A 19910-nucleotide genomic window follows, 5' to 3' on the forward strand; every position below is an offset into this window, starting at 1 on the left:
TGTGTAGCTGTAAGCCAAGCAATGCCAAAGATTGGCAGCAAACCACCAGAAGCTAGGAAAAAGCAAAGAGAGGTTCTCCTATAGGTTTCAGAGGGAACATGGTGCTGCTGACACAGGGGTGAGGTGCCAAGGGAGGGAGAGAGAATCGCAAGCAGACTCCCCACGGAGTGTAAGCCCAACGCAGGGCTCAGTCTCATGACTCTGAGATCATGACCTGAGCCGAAACCAAGAGTCAGATGTTTACCCTACTGGGCGACACGGGCGCCCCTCTGTCAGGCTGAGTTTTAAGTGTCTTACTTAGAGCTCTGCTCTCTGCGGGGAAGATTCTATTATGATTCTCACTTTATATTTAAAGAAACAGAAACACAGAATGGCCAAGCAAATTTTCCCAAGGTAACAAAGCTAGGTACATGGCAGAGCCAGGATTTGATGCCTGGCAGGCTGATTGTAAGCGAGCTCTTTTGCTCTCGCCCAATGTGCTACGCATCCATTCTGGATAAATATTTACTCTAAGTTTCAGTGGATGGATGGATGAATGAGTGAATGACTGAATGAATGAATGAGTAAATCTGCATATGGTGCCAGCATGAAAAATGGGGGCGATGAAGTAAAGAGAGAGAGGGAGGATAAGCCCTGGTGTTTGGTTCAGTTGACTCAGTAAATAAAAGCATCTGCATCCGTAGAGGCAGGAAAAAGAGGGTCAAAGTCAGATTTGAGGGGTGGAGGTCGAAGGCTGCAGAAGGAATTAATATAGTCTTGAATGCTGAGTTTGAGTTGCTGTGAGACAAGCAAGCAAGATGTCCGGTAGACGGCTAGACAAATGGATCCGGAGCTCCAGAGAGAGATGTGGCTGGGAATTACAGATCTGGGAGCCCTCTGGGTGCCTAATGTCGGGGAGTTGAATGAGATCGCCGAAGCAAGATGTATGGGAAGAGACAAGCAGACCACCCACCGTAGAGCCCTGAGGAAAACTGGGATTCAGGGGGCCAGCACAGGAAAAGGAGAGTTCAACCTACGAGTATATGGTGTGTCATAGAAGCCAGCTTGTGGGGGGTTGAGAGTTGAATAGAAAAGTGAACCAGAGGGTAACCCGATGAGCTGCTGGTGAAAGAGTGAGACACATGGCTTTGTGGGCTGGTTGGAGATGACCCTCCACTGTGCTGTGCTGGGGTAGCTCACGCCAACTGACTGGTACATTTTAGGAATTTGGTGAGCTGGTTGTTAAACACACCCATTATTTAAAATTAAGTTGTAAAAAGTTACAATCAAATAAATTATATTTAAAGATAAAGTCATAGGGGCGTCTGGGTGGCTCAGTTGATTGGGCACCTGTCTTCGGCTCAGGTCATGGTCCCAGAGTCCCAGGATCGAGTCCTGCATCGGGCTCCCAGCTCCACGGGGAGTCTGCTTCTCCCTCTGACCTTCTCCCCTCTCACACTCTCTCTCAAATAAAGAAATAAAATCTTTAAAAAAAAAAAAAAAGATAAAGTCATAAACTTTCCCAGCTCATCTCTTCTTAATTATTTACTACATTTCACTATTATCTGTGCTATTTTTTGTTGTTTCTGTACGGTAGAAGTACTACAAAGGGGCACCCTGCTCCTATCTTCCCAGTTCTCTATTCAGTGAGTCTACTGATAGCTTGACATTGGCCATGGGGTGAGGTATTTATACCATGGAAACTGGTGAGTGCTGCAGATTAGAATTTGATTTTTTTGTTGATTGTCTATTTAAAAAGTAACAGAGAAAATGTTAGTAATGCATATTAAACTTAAAAGAATATATTGCTGGGGCGTCTGGGTGGCTCAGTGGGTTAAAGCCTCTGCCTTCGGCTCGGGTCATGGTCCCAGGGTCCTGGGATCGAGCCCGGCATTGGGCTCTCTGCTCAGCAGGAAGCCTGCATCCCCTCTCTCTCTCTCTGCCCGCCTGTCTGCCTACTCGTGATCTCTGTCTGTCAAATAAATAAAATCGTTTAAAAAAAAAAAAAAAGGAGCATAGTGCCTATAGCCATTACCTTGTCAATGGCGCCCCAAATTGAGGAAATAGTCTTGCAGTATTCAAAAGCTATTATTCAATCCTGCAAAGAAGTCGCATCATTGATGGATGAGTGAAGTTTTAACATAAATTTTCATTTTTTTTACTTTTTGAATCTTTAACATAGAGGAAAATTTCAACCAACATTCACGTTGGGTTTGTCAAATGCAACCAGACCGGCTAGGATACAAGAGTTTGGCAAAAATCAGCAAAAGCGTTCCGTGAGAATCAATTGAGGGCATCTGGGAGGCTCAGCTGGTGAAGCGTCCGATTCTCGGTTTCAGGTCAGGTCATGATCTCAGGGTGGTGAGATCCAGCCCCATGTCGGGCCCTGCACTTAGGGGAGTCTGCTTCTCTCTCTCTCCCTCTGCTCCTCCCTGAGTCCTGTCTCTCTCTCTAACAAATAAATAAATCTTTAAAAAGAGAGAGAGAGAGAGAGAGAGAGAGAGAGAGAGAAAGGGGTACCGGAGTGGCTCAGTCAGTTAAGCATCTGCCTGTGGCTCCATCGGTTGAGCGTCTGCCTTCCTCTCAGGTCATGATCCTGGTGTCCTGGGATCGAGTCCCGCATTGGACTGAGAGTCTGCTTCTCCCTCCTTCATCAACACCCACCCCCCCACCTCATGCTCTCTCTCAAATAAAGAAACAAAATCTTTAAAAAGAGAGAATCAATCGGCTACGTGGAATTTACAATAAAGAGTAATACATATTTTATTATTTTTAAATTGTATGTTACACATCCTTTGTATCAGTAAAATTTATAAATAATTATGTGTGGGTACACACACACACACACACACACACACACACACGTCAGTCAACCTCCTGACTCCCACAGAGGCAGAACAGTCTCGCTCCTGGGAATGAGTCACTGGAGTTAGGGTAGCAAAGGCCTTCCATGCTGAGGGGCTAGAAGATGCACTGAATTTGCCCAGGATGAGAATGACTAGGGGTGGCCTTCAAGGCCCCAAGAACTCCATGCACTGAATGATGGCGAGGGTTAACTGAAGACAGCAGCAATGAGGGGTAGTGGACGGAACAGCTTGATGGCCACTGTCACAAGCCAATGTTACCCCAAGGGTGGAAGAGCAATGGTCTGGACATGGCCATGGATTGCTGATCGCTCCTCTCCTACCAGTCTTTGCAGTACGGAAAGAGTGAGTAGCTTCCATTTTTGAGGTCCCGAGAAAGCAGTGTCCTCAGGGGATAGCTTGCTTGGTTTCAGTTAATAATAACAGCTTCCTCTTATCGAGTGCAAGGGGAGCTTAGTGCCACGATATGATCAGGGTTTCTGAGTTAGATATTTCGGGTTAGAATTCTGGCCACTTCCTAGACACGTAATACTGGGCAAGCTAGGTACACTCTGAGCTCTCACTTCCCGATCCATAAAACAGAGATAATATGACCTAACACTCAAAAGATAATACACCTAAAACACTAAGCACAGGGCCTGGCATGTGGTAAAGTTTCAATAAATTGTAAGTATTACCGTGGCTATGTAAGCAAAGAAAGTAAAATACATTATTATAAAATTACAATTACACATGGGGGAAAGAGGGGGAGATGAAAGGAATCGATCCCAGGACTCCAGGATCATGACCTGAGCCGAAGGCAGTTGCTTAACCAACTGAGCCACCCAGGCGCCCCGAAAAGATATTTTTTAAAGCAAGGAAGGTGTATAGGAAGGAAAATCTTCCTTTATTTTTTTTAAATAGATTTTATTTATTTATCCGACACAGAGCACAAGGCAGAGGAAGAGGGAGGAAGCAAGCTCCCCACTGAGCAGGGAGCCGGATGTGGGGCTCAATCCCAAGACTCTGGGATCATAACCTGAGCCCAAGGCAGATGCTTAACCAACTGAGCCACCCAGAAACCTTGGAAAATTCTTCACTTAAAAAAAAGAAAGAAAAAAAAAAAAAAGAAAGAAAGAAAAGGCCAGCGTTGTCTCAGGGCATGAGAAAAATTTTTAAAGTCTTCTATAGTAAGTACACAGGCCTATCACCCGAACAAATGATTGCAAAGGGCAGAAAAGTCATTTGTAGAGTTTAGCATTTCCAAGTCATTTTTCTTCCCCAATAAAAAAATGGACTAAGTTCAAATGCTGTCTACTCTTCTCTATTTTCTGACTCATCCTGTGAATTTTACATTTCAGGAGGACTTAAAACAAATAAAAGTGTTATAAATTAATCTAAACATGATTCAAATATTTAATTTATGTATTCATTAAAATTTTACTTGTTATCAATCTTAAGGTTCCAGGTGTAAATGGCAATTCTAAATGAAAGTCAAATACAGTCATTTGCATAAAAGCATTAGAAGATGATTAATTGGTATTTTCATACAGCTGTGATCCATTCTGCACTCTAGAGCTGAAAAATCATGTTTCCCCTAAAAACGTTTACCTATGCCAGTCCTCATGAAGCCGTAGAATACCTCCAGTGTTTCATGTACTCAGCTACACGTACGGCATGTTCATTACTGGAGTCACGTTTCCTTTTTCCTCATTTTAAAAAGACATTACAGTTGTGTACCCATGAAAATTAGGCTGATTTCCATACCACTCCTTGAATATTTATGTGTTCCATTCCAACAGGAAGCTAAAGATTAAATCTACCCGTGTTAACAAATTCCCATTTGTGTGTTTTAGCATGATTTGGGGAATTTAGTCCAATTTCAAGGGAATATATTCCAATTTCAAGGGGCATATGCTTGAGGTACCCGAAAAAAATGAGTCACAGGGCTTAGGTGGAAAAGTGTTTTCGGCAAAGTGCTTTATCTATGCTGGATAAAAGCTGTGGCCTGGCAGCTCTGATCCAGTTACGATTGCTAAAGCATGTCCAGGCTGGTTAGCTAATGCCTCTGCAGGAATTTAGGCCACGCATTAATGCGCTGAAGATAAAATCAATTTGAAAATTTCTTAAATCAAATACCAATCCTGGAGTAAACTCTATGTGCAGGAGAACCAGCCAACAGCAATAGGAAGCCAATTATAAACTAGGAAGCTCTCTGCTAAAACGTCCTGGTTTGTTCCTGGTAGGGCCCATTACACACAGTTTGCACAAGTTAAACCCACGGACTAGATATAACTGCTTGCTAGACACACGCATGCCTGTGCTACACACACACACACAAACACACACACACACACACACACACACACACATTCTCATAAAGATGCAGCTCAATTAACAGGGTCTTGTTGTGGGCAAAAACCCACAGCAACATCCTGTTAACATCAGCCACTTCTGCTACCGCCATAGAACCAGGCATCTTAGAAATCAGGCCCGAACTCATACACTGGCCTGGCCCACTCCTTGCTATGATTTCCCTTCTCAGTTTCCTCATCTATAAAACGGGGTTAGCCATGAGTGGAAGCCTGTGGAGGTCACCTGAGACAATGTATGTGAGATTCTGAGCGTTGCTGTACTTGGCAGGTGCTGGCTAGCCCCTTGTTCGTCTTCCTCACTGCCTTGACCCCAAAACAGCAAAGGCGTGGAAGGCGCTGAACTCTGCTACCCAGCGTGGTTAGCAAGGTTGGGAGCAGTGAGGTATTCTATTTGTTTCCATTTGCAAGTGTGATCTACAGAGAAAATCAAGAGGTGGAGGCCATTTTACAAACCTTCCCAAGGCCAGATAGCCCAACTGGTGTAAACCAATCCCTTGAAATGTGAATGCAGATATACTGGTCATCTCTTCATGGAATCCAGAAAAAAAAGGATAGTTTTTGACCCTACTCCTCTGCTGCTCCCTTAGATGAGGCTCTCACCTCTGTCCTGGCCTACCACAGCCCATCATCAGCCCACCAGCCGTAACTGGTCTTCCAGCTGCCATTCTCTGCAATTCATTTTCATTCGTTCAGCTGGCATTTACTGTTTGCATAATACGAATCAGGCGCAGGTTTATAGGGACAGTCTCTAAAGAACTTTCTGGATAACCTCTTTGAGCACGCATCTGACAGTGTAAGTACTGTTGTTTACCAACATTCAAAGGCTCCCCATTGCCCAAAGCAGAGATTCCCAACTTGAGACCCTGATTTGGAAAGACCTCGGTGGTGCCTGGACGGCGACATTTTGAATAAACCCCAAGGTTGAGTCTGATGGCTCCTCCTGATTGAGAAACAGTAGAAAAAAATTTTTCAGATTTCTTGCTCTGACCACATAATGCCCTGTGCAACATGACCCCAAGCTCACTGAACACCATCTGGCCTCTGCCTAAATTTTGCCTTTCCTCCTTACTATAGTGCGGCCATACTAGCCGCGCTGTTTTGTGAGCACACCAAGCTCGCTTTTTCAGGTTTATACACACCACTGCAGGTACTACTTGGGAAGTACTTCCAGCACCTTCACACAGCATTTGCACCTAGGAGGCTCCTTCGCCTTCCTCAGAGACCTTCCCTGACCATCCCGTCTAACTCCATGCGTAACTCCAGTCACTAATTCCTCACCTGCTTTCCTTTCTTCCAATCTTCATAGCGCCCATCGTTATCTGAACATACATCACTTTTTGGTGTCCCTGTTTATTCTTTCATCTCAATCAGAACGTAAGCCCTGTAAGGGCGGAGGGTTTGTGTAGTATGCGGTAAGGGCTAGCCACGAAATCATCACTCTTCCTAAGGGGCTTTTACCCACAGCACTCAACATGCTATCTGTATAATCGAAGTCTAGGTTCTACTCGATATTAAGAAACTGACTCCAACTCTTTCACAGAAGGCACAGGGGAAGGGGCAGAAACTACTGAGAAGGCCTCATGGACAAGTGGACCTTGGCTGGGCCAAGGCATTTCTAGCCGGCTCCCGGGCTGTGTTCTGCTCTCTAGGCTGCTACTCCACCCTCCCCCTTGGCCTATGCTCACACAGGACCCAACATATGTATAGCACTAACTGCCTTCTCTACATCGAAGAGTCTCCCTCAGTAAAAAGTCAGAACCTGCTGGTCCCTGATTAGCTTTGGGCCGACTGGCTCTGACCCTCATTGTAGCCTTGGGGATGGAGAGGGAGGCACAAGGGAGGAATGTCCAGCACACCTCCTAGAGTTTGAAGATGTCCAAAGCAGCCTGGCACAAATCCAGACCTTCCAGAGATAGCAAATCGTGCCGCTTCTCCCAAACCTACCTGGCTTTCACGCCTCCACTCCCTTTTATTGGTTTTTCTGCCTGAAATGTGCTTTCCTCATATCAACCTTTTTTTCTAAGTGTACAATCCAGTAGCATCTAGTACATTCACACAGTTGTGCAACCATCACCACAAATTCCAGAACATTTCATCATTACAAAAAGAAACCCCATACCCATGAGCAGTCACTCCACATCCTCACCCCCAAGCCAACCCCAGGCAACCACTCACGCATTCAGTTCCCTCGGGTATATATCTAGAATTGGTTATTGGATATATTGGAATTGTTGGGTTATCTGGCAATTCTATGTTTGACTCTTTGAGAAACTGCCAAACTGTTTTCAAAAGAAGTTGTACCATTCTACATCCCCATTAGCAAAGTATGACAGTTCCAATTTCTCTACTCTTACCAGGACTTGTTGTCCATCTGTCTTATCTTAGCCCTCCTAGTGGATGCGAAGTGGTACCTCGCACCATCAGCTTTTCCTACATCACACTGAACAGCCCATGCGGAACCTCCTAACATGCTCCAGGACGGTTTTACTAATGTGCTTCTCCACAGTACCATCATTTACCAATCAACGCCAATTCATTCAATAATTACTGAGCACCTACTACATGCCAACCACCATTCTACGTGAAGATAATAGTGAATGAAACAGACACACTAAAATATCTGTGCCCTGTGGGGCTTCTGTCTGGTGGAGAGAGGCAAACAATAATTTGTGAAATGGTGGTAAGCGGTATGGGGAAAACGAAAGCACAATAGGACGACAGGCTGATGGCACGGGGGTGGCAATTCTCAAGTGAAGGTCATGGAAGGTCTCACTGAAATTACAGTTGAGCAGGAATTGAAACCATTTCAACAATAGGACATCCACAAGAGATGTCAAGTAGGCTTTGGATAATGGGTCTGGAGTCCAGAGAAGAGAGTCTAGGCAGATAGAGCAGTAGTGGAGATAATGAAGAACCAGAACTTTAAACGGAGGTGTTTGCTGCTAAACCAGGTGAAAACTTGGGTATGAGGTCTGTCCTAGAAAGCAAAAACCTGTTTTCGTTTTCTATTGCAGCTGTAACAAATTAGCACAAACTTAGTGGCTTAAAACACAAATTTATTATCCTAGAGTTCTACAGGAAGTCCCACACAGGCCTAAAATCAAGCCCAACCTCCTGTTGGGAGGCCAAGCTCATTTTTGAGACACTAGGATTGAATGTTCCCTTGATTTTTCCAGGTTCTAGAGGCCCCCTTCCTGACCTTCTAAGCCAGCAACATTGCATCTCTCAGACCATTCTTCCTTAGTCCCATCTCCTTCTGATCTCAGCCAAGATCCTCTGCTTGTAAGGACTCACGTCATTAAACTAGACCCATTCAGATAATGAGTTAATCTCCCCAACTCAAAATCCTTAACCACAGCCATGAAGTCCCTTTTACCATGTAGCATTATTTACAGGTTCCAGGGACTTCAAGTATAAACATAGGGTGGGGGCTGGGGTACCATTCCTCCTACAGTCAATGAGGAAAGCATTTCAAAAAGGAGCGTTTAGCCATGTTACATGCTAATGTCAAAAAAAAAAAAAAAGTTACGGATAAAGAATTAACCATTGGATTAAGTACCACAGAGGTTCTAGTGATCTTTACATGGGCCATTTCAGTTGAATTAAACTCATTGGAGTGGGTTCAAAAAGACAAAAGTACAGCATGCAGGTAGAGAACTCAGTTTTGAGTTTTGCTATAAAGAGCAAAGGGGAGGAGTGTGAGCCAAACAGGATTTTTTTTTCATTTTTAACATGGAAGAAGTAACAGTATGCGGTGAGCTGATGGGAAAGACCTAGCAGAGGTAAGTTAATGAACAGAATGCTTCAATCTGTACCCTCAAATGGGGACAGAATCTAGTACACAACTGGAAGATCTTGCCTTGTGGAGAGCATGGACCATCTGTGTGACTGGAGGAAAGACAGAGCGTACAAGCAGAGATGCAGGTAGGTAAGCAGATGTGATGGCAGGAGCCTGTGGAAATTTCCTTGTTTCTTTTTTCTAAGTTCAGGGGGGGGAAAAAAGACAGACTGGAAACTGAGAGGATGGGAAAAGTATTAACATCTAAGTGTTTTCAAGTTGAAGAGTAATTAAATAGCAGGACTGTCAGATAGTTCTAAGGCCTATTTGAGGTCATGACTTTAAACACAGAGACAGCATGTTCAGTTGCACAAGTGCATATAAGGTGGCGGACTGAGCTTAACCAAGAATGGAGTTTAGCCAGGCAAGTATAATGAAGCAAGAGATGGGGCAGGGCAATCTGCTGTGCAACCATGAGTAAATTTAACAGTGGACCACTGAATCTAAGGTAGGTAATAAACAGGAGGTGGGAAATTTAAAATAGGTAGGAGATCAATGAACTGTAAGTCACCCATGTATCCACTTACCCTGTTCTTAACATCTACAGTTCTAACTCCTCTTCTAGACTAGGAGTCGCCAAAGTGGGAAGTGTCTTCTCATTCTTAGTACCTTAGCAGATAAGCTTGTTTTCTGAATGGATGGATGGACACTTGCCCATGGTCTAAGGTTAGTTTTCAACCCCCCAGTCCTATGATATACAAGGTTCCTCTTTTCTCACTGTTCTCTAAGAGTCTGAGTAAAAAGCTGCTTCATCACAATCTATGGTATAAACAAATCCCTTGGAATGAGATAAGATGCGTAATTCCTACAGTGTTGTGTCCAAGAACTAAACCACAAAATGTACCAGAAGTATCCCAACTCCAGTTAAGTTTACCCTTATTGAATACCTGGGTGGCATGAAATCTTTGAACTTCCCAACCTCTAATTATTTCACCTCCTTGCAGTAATTAACAGAACAGGCCTTAAGAATATCAAATTTTCTAAGGAGACATAAATGAAATTCAACATGAGGTGGAGAACGATACACAGACAAACAGCATGTAAAATAAGTTTTATTGTTCTTTAAAAGGGTTCGGGGTTTGGTTTTTAATCAGGCTGCACACCTTTCATCAGTCTGACATCTCTCTCACCATGTCAAACTGGCTTCAGCTAGCAATACTTCATTAAATCCAAAAGAAAAAAGAACTTTTAATTTTGAGGAAGAAAATCCAGTTCTGAGAACAATTAACATTAGTATGTAATTTAAAACAAAATGAGGGATAATGTTTCTTGTCGCTTTATACACCCTTCTCCTCATACAGAACCAGGAATGTAATTTTCCTATTCTCAGGCAGGCACTGATACTGCTGGACACTGCACACACATATATACACACATACACACACACACTCCCCACAAACAAAAATCAGAGCATGTTAAAGGGAAAAAGTTTGTTACTGTATTGATCAAAACCCTTGAAGTCAATAGACAGTCTTGAGTTTAGAGGGGTGCTGTTTTGATCTTGAACCTATGTAAAAGAATTTATTGTCAGGTTCTAAAACAAAGAATTTTGGAGAGTACCATCATTTTTCACTTTAAAATTCTAAAAAGTTTCAAAAAGCATTATTTTGTTTTGTTTTCTGGGATGGGAGAGGAGAGAATCTACAGATATTCATTTAGTTAAAAATCAAAACAACTCCGGCATAGGAAATAGGCAGTTCACATAGCCAGCCAACGTCTGAGGTATCATCAGTGTGAGACAAGGTCCCAGTCCATTCCTACTGGCCTAGCTGATCCTAAAAAAAAAACGGTTAGTTTGTGGCTCTGCATAGCAAATTCCAGCAAGACAAGATGACCCTAAGCCTTTATTCAAATCCTTAGAAGCAGAGCACTACTAAGTAATATTTAGATGACGAGTGCAAGAGCCCTGGATGGTGAACTTCAACTTGCTTGGTCAATGCAGCCCGGTCACTACTGCCTTCTGCAAAGGAGAAGACAGCTTCTCTAGATCAGCACATTGAACCTGGCAAGAATCCGTGAAAATGACAGTACACCACTGCATCAGCAACAATCTCTTTGCTACTCATTGGGTTGCTTTCTGTCTCTCTTCTACCCTGTATGGCCTGTGGACACACACTCACTAGGCATTGCTGGTTTTAAACCAGCATTTTGTTTTTTAATCCCAAAAAGAACCTAGTAAGAAAATAACAAGGCAATCAGTGGTTAAACTGAACTGTACATATAGGGGGTGGTTTGGAAAGTACACATGCCAGGCATTTCTCAAGTCCAAAATATCCTATCTTTGCTGTTATTCCTTTTACTGTTCCTGAAAATTCATAGTACGAATAAGTCCTAAATAAAAATTTTAAACTACCAGCATTCTCCGACATCATTAACAGAAAATCAGAGTAATGCTACAAACCCACAATTCTAGAAAGTGTAGAAAGTGTGCTAACTCTCTGCCTGGACACATCTTTAGTGATGGCCTGGAGTGCTCCCCTTCAGAAAACAGAAGTTTCTGGGATACCCACTTAGCTTCATTGGTTGGAAAAGAGAAAAATTCGACTCTCAGCCAAGTTCTTTGAGAAGAAAGACTATTCTTAAAATGCCATTTCCCCACTAATTTACCAAAATAAAAACCAAAACAAAAGGCTCTTGGCTACTTTGCCTAATGTTGAATAGGGTTTTCAAGAAAAGAAACTAACATGAACACCCCATCATCAGTAAAGACTAAAAACCACCTGGATCATATAATATATATGCCACTGCCTTTTTTTTTTTTTTTTGGTGTTTTTTTCTTTTTTTGTTTTTTTGTTTTTTCTAAAAGTGCCCAGGTGGGCTTAAGGCTGCCAGACTGCACACACATCTACAGCAACAAGGGCTTCTCCTATTCCATCTATAACATGTATTAGGGGAAAAAAGAGGGATGGGGAAAGAAGAGAAGAGTGGGAAAATATACACCCACCACCACCAAACAAAAGAAAGAAAGAAAGAAAGAAAGAAATCCCACATTAGGGAGATCTATGTGCCAAGCATAATGGAAAAGTGTGCTCCCCAAACAGATGGTTCTGCACAGGCTAATGTTCTGCTGGTTTTCCTTAGAGACCTATTTTGAAAAGTTAAAAAAGACAGGAGATTTTGATATAATTCAATCCTGGCAGAAATTCAAACTCCAACAATTAGGAGCAAAATCATCCTTCACTGAATTAATCCCTTTTTTCTTTCTCTTTTTCTTTTCTTAAACATTTTATTCATGTTATAGAGGGATTTCTTTTTTGTTTGCTTTTTTCCAATCATTAGGAAAGTGGTTGAGGAGTATTGAATCCATCACTACTTTGGTGACACAGTTAAGATTCCAGATTCACATTTCCAGGTACCAAGAGTTCCCTCTAAATGTACAATCAAGTCAGCCTTTGTTTACACTTCTTTCTACTGAACACAGCAGTGCCCATTGGTGTCTCGGACGCGCAATCGCATCTTAGGTCGGTATTTCTCCAGGTAAAGCAGCTGTTTGGAATTGAATGCTCCCCTTCTTTTTCTGAAAATACAAGAATGACAAACTTGATCATGTAAAAAAAAAGAGCTGTCTGACTCCCTGAAATGCACTATTTATGGCCTAAGGCCTTTCTAACTCCACACAGCTGAAAAAGGGCATATTTCCTATACCGTATCACTTCTTCAGAGGAAGGGCTGATGAGTGAGCAAGCAGTGCATGAAGCAGCAGGCCCAGATGGCATTCCTTGAAATATGTCACCTTCCCAGAGCTGCTACCATACATTTTATGCCCTCTTATGACAGTCTTTCTTTCCTTTTTTTCTTTTTTTTTAAGAAAAGGTTGAAAGAGAAAGGACAAGATAGTGACTGCTAAAGAATTATGGACAACAAAATAACATGGCCCATGAGTCCAGACCGATGCCAAGATTCTGTTTGGGCAATACCATCCTGATTTTGTGCCTGAACAGGTCACTAAGAGTCCTAAGTGCTTAACTGCTTCTTTATAGATTCTTCCTTGCCTCTTGGTCATAGTTACATTTGGAAGGTATTTTAGACATCCATTCAAAGTCACTAGATCACTTAAGACTACTACCTATTCATTATAAAGATTCCTAGATATTTAGGTCATATACTGGACATATCCTACAGTGTCCAAATTTGCCACCTAAATTAGAAAATCTTTAAATCTGGGAGCCAACAGTACTATTACAAGCCTCTCTACCACTTGTTCCTTTTGATTTCTTCAATCAAACAATCTTTTAAGCCAACAAATTATTCCATACTACAAAGGGTACTTTCCATAATTCCTTCTTCTTGTATGGTCTTGCTTTATGTGTTTCTGAACATAAAACTTTATACTCACTGTCTTATAAACTGAACTGCGTCTTCATACTTCATTCCACATTCAATCAAAGCAAGTGCAACCAGCACAGGTGCCCTATAGAGAGAAACCCATCTGTAAATATCCACAAGTCTTTGGAATTAAAGGAATTTTTTTTTTAAAGATTTATTTATTTGAGAGAGAGTCTTGAGAGGGGGTGAGGGAGAAGAGGGAGAAACAGACTCTTCAATGAGCAGGGAGCCCGATGTGGGGCTCAATCCCGGGTCTTGGGGACCATGACCTGAGCTGAAGGCAGATGCCTACCCGAATGAGCCACCCAGGAAAACTGAAAGACTTTTTTTTAAAACCCAGGATTACATACTACCAAAATAATGCAAAGCTTGAGCTTTCCTTTTTTCCCTTATACTAAATATCTGGTTTCCACAGTAAAGGAGAGTGTCTATGGTGTCATCCACTTCTAGTAAAGTACTAAATTCTGTATCTTCATTAAGAGATCTTTACTCTTGGGGTGCCTGAATGGCTCAGAAGGTTAAGTCCTGGACTCTTGATTTTGGCTCATGTCATGACGTCAGCATCGTGAGATCAAGCCCTATGGGGGACTCCATACTGGGTGTGAAGCCTGCTTCAGATTCTCTTTCCCTAACCCTCTGCTCCTCCCTACTCCCCTGCAGGCATGCACTCTTTCTAAACAAAATCTTTATTCTTTAAAACATCACGTTATTATCTCAAATTTTCACATTTTATGTCATCAAAAATTCTTCATTGGTCTTTAACCAACATCACAGTAAAAAAAAAAACCACAAAAACAAATGTGTCATCTATATCGTCTCAGAAATTCATTACAAACCCATTTTAATATCTTTTCCTCATCAAATGCTAAAAAGGTGCTAGCGTTGTTCAACAAAATCCTTTCTGGAGCTAGTAGGGTGTTAGAGAACTGGTCATTAAGAACAGATCTCTTTGTAAGTACGTGGGCTTAGTTTTTTTGGACTGTTTTTTTAACATCTAACAAGGGACACTGAGGACTGAGCGGGTCTCAACCTATCTGTGGTTTGGGGATGCTATCTGCTTCATAAAGCAAAGTAGAGGGTTTGTCTTCTGGGAAGACAAAGCTGTCTTCTCCTCTGAAAAAGTCTCCAACATAGTTGGATCTGGCATCTTCCAGGAACAGGAAGGCAGGGATTGAGGCCTCATGAGTCTGGGTTTACAGCTGAGGTAGAGAGAGAAGACAGTGGTTATAACCATAAAGTCCAGGTAAAGTGTAGTTACCTCCAGGACTCATCACTGTTAACACCCAGTCTGGGTTTCAGGACAGTCACAGAAGCAGATTCCTTAACAATAAAATAATAGTAATATACACATAGACAAAAATCTAGCAAGGGAAATGATGTTTTAAAATGTCCACTACAGGGACGCCTGGGTGGCTCAGTTGGTTAAGCAGCTGCCTTCGGCTCAGGTCATGATCCCAGCGTCCTGGGATCGAGTCCCACATCGGGCTCCTAGCTCATCAGGGAGCCTGCTTCTCCCTCTGCCTCTGCCTGCCATTCTGTCTGCCTGTGCTTGCTCTCTCTCCCTCTCTCTGACAAATAATTAAATAAAATCTTTAAAAAATAAATAAATAAATAAATAAAATGTCCACTACATGGTACCAACTTTGGACTACCTGTAGGATAGCCACCAGTTATAAAACTGCCCAAGTCAAGTTAGAACACTACTTTCACCCTTCAGAATAAGGACTGGAACTTCTGACCCTGAAGAAGAAACTGTACCACACAAAACTGCAAAAAAAGGAAAAGGGCAAACAAAGGGCTGAGCAGGACTAATAATCTGAGTCACCACCACCTTGAGGCAAGAGCAGCCTGCACTAATGTTCTGAGTCAAAGTGCACATGATAAATTGGCATTTAATCTGCTGTTGATGAGAATGTTGCAACACCATTCCATACAATGCTCAAGGAAAAAGGTTTTAAAATCAAAGTTAATTTTCGTTCTCCGTACATCTCCTTTCAGAAGTTTATAGTTCAGCCATCTGGTCTGCACCTATTAACTTCCCATTCATCTCAATCCAAAATTAACCACATACAGATTCTTCGGAATCTAAAATTATTTCCATTTTGTTGCCCATTTCAAAGACCCATTTTCAAAGCCTTTTAGAATGTGAAATAATGAGGAAAAAAACTCATACCGAATTAAGACCAATTTTTAGCTCAAATATAAGATAATTACATTAAATCAGTTTCAAAACAATCTCTGAGCCATCATCCACTAAGTCAGAAGCAGACAACCCACGAAACACAAAAAGCTGTCTTAAGAAACCATTAAACCAGCTTCTGCTCTCATTTCCTTTTCCTTCAGGTAATTTAGTATTTGGTGTAATAAATACAAAACTTCTATCAAAGTGAATTTTTTTTTTTTTTCCAAAGTGAAATTTTTGATAATGAACTCTGAGACAGAAAGGTAAGAGCTTACCTTCCCAATCCTGCAACACAATGCACTGCAACACAGCAACCTGGCTCTTCACGAAATTTGGTTTTTAACAGGTTTAGCCAATCATCTACTATCTGATTAGGGGGTGGCGCTCCATCATCAAACGGCCAATCCTGGAAAGAAAAGATCTTTTATATTACACTTATTTTCTGCAGGATAGTATTTAATGCAGAACAGCTGCACAGAAATAGGGTCGATCTAACTGAACTAACTATACTTTATACACCTGTTTTTTTTTTTTTTTTAAGGGGATGTGGGTACAGGGGGTGGGGGAGAGAATCTTAATCAGGCTCCATGCACAGCACAGAGCCCAACACAGGGCTCAATCTCACAACCCTGAGATCATGACCTGAGCCAAAATCAAGAGTTGGACACAACCGAATGAGCCATCCAGTTGCCCCCACATACCTATTCCTTTTAAGATTTTATTTATTTGAGAGAGAGAGAGTATATATAAGCAGGGGGAAGGGCAGAGGGAGAAGCAGACTCCTTGTTGAACAGGGAGCCCAACACAGGGCTTGATCCCAGGACCCTGAGATCATGACCTCAGCTGAAGGCAGACAATCGACTGAGCCACCCAGGTGCCCCAATATAATATGCCTATTCTTATTAACACAATTCTGATCACTACTGAAGTTTTTTCTAAGATCAAAATTGTTGTATGCCAAGTAACTTAACCTTCTCGATGACATGTCAGCACTGTAAGCATCTAATTTTATCTTATAGAAATCTCTTATCAGAGTGATAAAAAAAACTAGTGTTCTTCAAATATTTTTATTTGAATAAAGCAATAATTAGACATAATAGAGACTGTTATTAAAGCCTAGGCAAAGTATGAGAGAATACAACACCTGTCAATATAATTTAAAAGTCCACTCTGGGGGCGCCTGGGTGGCTCAGTGGTTAAAGCCTCTGCCTTCGGCTCAGGTCATGATCCCAGGGTCCTGGGATCAAGCCTCACATTGGGCTCTCTGCTCAGCAGGGAGCCTGCCTCCTCCTCCTCTCTCTCTCTCTGCCTGCCTCTCTGCCTACTTGTGATCTGTCTGTCAAATAAATAAAAATCTTTAAAAAAAAAAAAAAAAGTCCACTCTGACAAAGAAGTATACCAAGTAGTATCTCATTGATCTCTACAAATATTGTGAGGATTATCCCCAAAGAGCTCAAAGCTTTGATGCCTTTTCTTTAGAGAAAGGCTCTTTCATAAGAAATCTCCAGTAGTTAGCATATCATAACAGAAATATACTACCATCTTTGTGCTTATATATTTTAAAAATGGGGTGGGGAGGCACCTGGGCAGCTCAGTCAGTTAAGCATCTGCTTTCAACTTGGATCATGATCCCAGGGGCCTATGTATCTGGCTTCCTGCTTAGCGAAGAGTCTACTTCTCCCTCTGCCCCTCCCCATACTTATGCACACTCTCTAACAAATAAAATCTTTAAAAATAAATAAATAAATAGCCAAGTACTAAATATTTTTGAAGCTCTGCCTAAATTATACATATCCCATTTAATGAGCACAGTGCCACAGGATAGGCTCCTGAGCAAATGGAGACCTTTTTTCCAAGTATCCCTTTTTCTTTTTACATTCATCAATTTGTTTATGTGTGTGTTTTTAAGTCATCTCTACCCCCAAGGTGGGGCTGAAACTCATGACTCCAAGATTAAGAGTTGCATGCTCTACTGACTGGGCCAGCCAGACACCCCTTGGGTTATTTTTTAATTAAGACCAACCCCATGAGCATCTAGGCAGGGTTTATCTTCCTTTCTACCTAGAAAAAGGGCCTAAGAAACCAACATAAATCAGCTTTAAGGAAAGAGGGGAAGGGAATTCACATTTTGCATTCCCCTACTCCCATCCAGCTTCAAGGACAGAAATGCAAAAACACTGGGAATTTTTTTTTTAAAACATAAGATTACTCTAATGAGGCTGGATAAGGATGCGTTAAGATGCTAGAGAAAGAAAAAGAAAAAAAAAGTGACAAAGCACTAAATTGATTCTGCACTCATTAAGGGCACCACTAGAACACTTCATGTAGCCCATTAGCCGTGACAACACATTATGTTTGATTTGTCAACTACACCCCATAATTAAAGGGCTGTCAGTGTTATCATTATAAATGTCACTAAGTTTAACTGTAAATAGCAGTAAAACCAGTAAGCAAGTACCTTAGAATACGAGCTTATTTCCTCTAATACCCCCTAAAATGCACCCAGTTAAGTAACAATAATGTGAAATATGCTTCACTTGTTCATATAAAGCAGTTTCTATAAAAAAAAATCATTAAAATAATTATTTAGAACTGTCTGAACTTCAAACTGACAGAACTGAAACCACCATTAGTCTTTCCCAATATGCCTCTGATTTGCAAGAACATTAGTCAAAAGATTTTAAAGGCCTAATTTGGGGGATATCCTCTTATAAAGTATTCCAGGGGCACCTGGTGGCTCAGCTGAGCATCTGACTTGGTTTCAGCATGGAGTCTGCCTGAGATTCTTTCTCTCCCTTTGTCCCTCCCCCCACTCACACTCTCTCTCTCTCTCTTTCTCTAAAATAAATAAATAAAAAAACCCACAAAATATTCCAAACTTTCTTCACCTAGCAAAAGTAGATTAACAATCCACTTAAAATCTCTGGGAAAAGGGGGCGCCTGGGTGGCTCAGTGGGTTAAAGCCTCTGTCTTCTGCTCAGGTCATGATCCCATGGTCCTGGGATGGAGCCCCACCTAGGGCTTTCTGCTCAGCGGGGAGCCTGCTTCCTCCTCTCTGCCTGCCTCTCTGCCTACTTGTGATCTCTGTCTGTCAAATAAATAAATAAAATCTTAAAAAAAAAAAAAACTCTGGAAAAAGGAAAGAAATTCCAAGCTTAATTCTAAATGTTAGATTTTTAATTTTATCTGATCACAGCTATTTAAACCAAAGTGTCGATTTAAAGGCATAGAATAAATCCCCAGACTCGCCATTATCTTCAACAACCTAGTTCAAGTTCTTTAGTTCACTTCTACTTCATAAAAGTGTTTACCAACATTACTGATTCAAACAAACTACAGTCAACCCACAGTTCATTTTCTCATCAATGCCATCTGTCAAAACAAACTGATTTCTCATCTGCCCACTGGAGAACATACTCACAATATAGGAAAAAGAACTCATAGCCTAGTTTCAGAAGTTAAAATTTTGTTTTTCTATCTTTAAACACAGGATTACATTTTATACATGTTTATACATATCCCCAATGACCTTAAAGTCCTTTAGAAATGGGAATACAAGCAAATTATTACCACGGCATTCTATTAAAATACATTTTTTTTTTAAGATTTTATTTATTTATTTGACAGAGAGCACAGCAGACAGAGGCAGGCAGAGAGAGAAAGGGGGACGCAGGCTCCCCGCTGAGCAGAGAGCCCGATGCGGGATAAAATACATTTTTTAAAAACATAATGCTTGGCTATTTAGTTTTTGTGTTTCACCAAATGGAGGTGAGGAAACTTTATGGATCAGATATAAGACAACTGCCTTACCAACAGGACATTTATTTTCTTTGCATGAACTGCCTTACCAACTACTGACCAATGCATAAAGACTACAGAACTACCTTTCAAAAAAAAAAAAAAGAACATAACCTCCTACCACTATCTTTATTACTTTCTTCCTAACCAACTACTTTAAAACTCTCTAATTCTCTTCCTACAACACTGTCTTCCCACAATTAAATCAAAGAACCCTACTAAAACACCTAAGACTACAAGGTCATTTCATTACATGCTCTTGTGCTTCAGACAACTATTTATAGGCAAGAAGGTACAAAATTTTACCTAATCTGAGGCTCCTGTTTCCAATAAATGAAATAGTGTACTTAGAGACTAAGGAGGAATTTAAAATAATTCCAATCACTTCATGTTCAAACTGAAAATAAAAGAAACCTAATCACAGAAAACTTTCCTAGAAACCTACCACAAAGTGTCAGAAACTATGCTGATTACTCTGAAGCAAGATGCCCTCTCCCATCTTAACCTCTTCTCCAGGCTTTTCTGTCCCCTATTAGTTTATCCACAAAACAATAAGTAACTAATTAGTG

The 19910-nt window shown here is 41.4% G+C and overlaps 1 protein-coding gene across 3 annotated transcripts in view; it reads right to left on the reverse strand.

Annotated features, from left to right (window-relative positions):
• Positions 1-10067: 10067 nt before the first annotated feature.
• Positions 10068-19910, reverse strand: part of LOC111143411 (protein tyrosine phosphatase type IVA, member 2) — a 32551-nt gene continuing 22708 nt past the window's right edge. For 2 of the 3 annotated variants that reach the window (XM_022497132.1, XM_022497133.1), the window contains exons 4-6: positions 15819-15949; positions 13372-13446; positions 10068-12552 (exon numbers count right to left, since the gene is read on the reverse strand). In XM_022497132.1, coding sequence (XP_022352840.1) covers positions 12444-12552; positions 13372-13446; positions 15819-15949 — 315 coding nt within the window. In that variant the 3' untranslated portion in view covers positions 10068-12443. The remainder of the gene's footprint in view (positions 12553-13371; positions 13447-15818; positions 15950-19910) is intronic. The other variant, XM_022497134.1, reaches the window with a different exon arrangement.

Source organism: Enhydra lutris, unplaced genomic scaffold, assembly GCF_002288905.1.
Source record: "Enhydra lutris kenyoni isolate GAN:26980312 unplaced genomic scaffold, ASM228890v2 scaffoldscaffold9, whole genome shotgun sequence".
NCBI classification, from domain to species: Eukaryota; Metazoa; Chordata; class Mammalia; order Carnivora; family Mustelidae; genus Enhydra; species Enhydra lutris.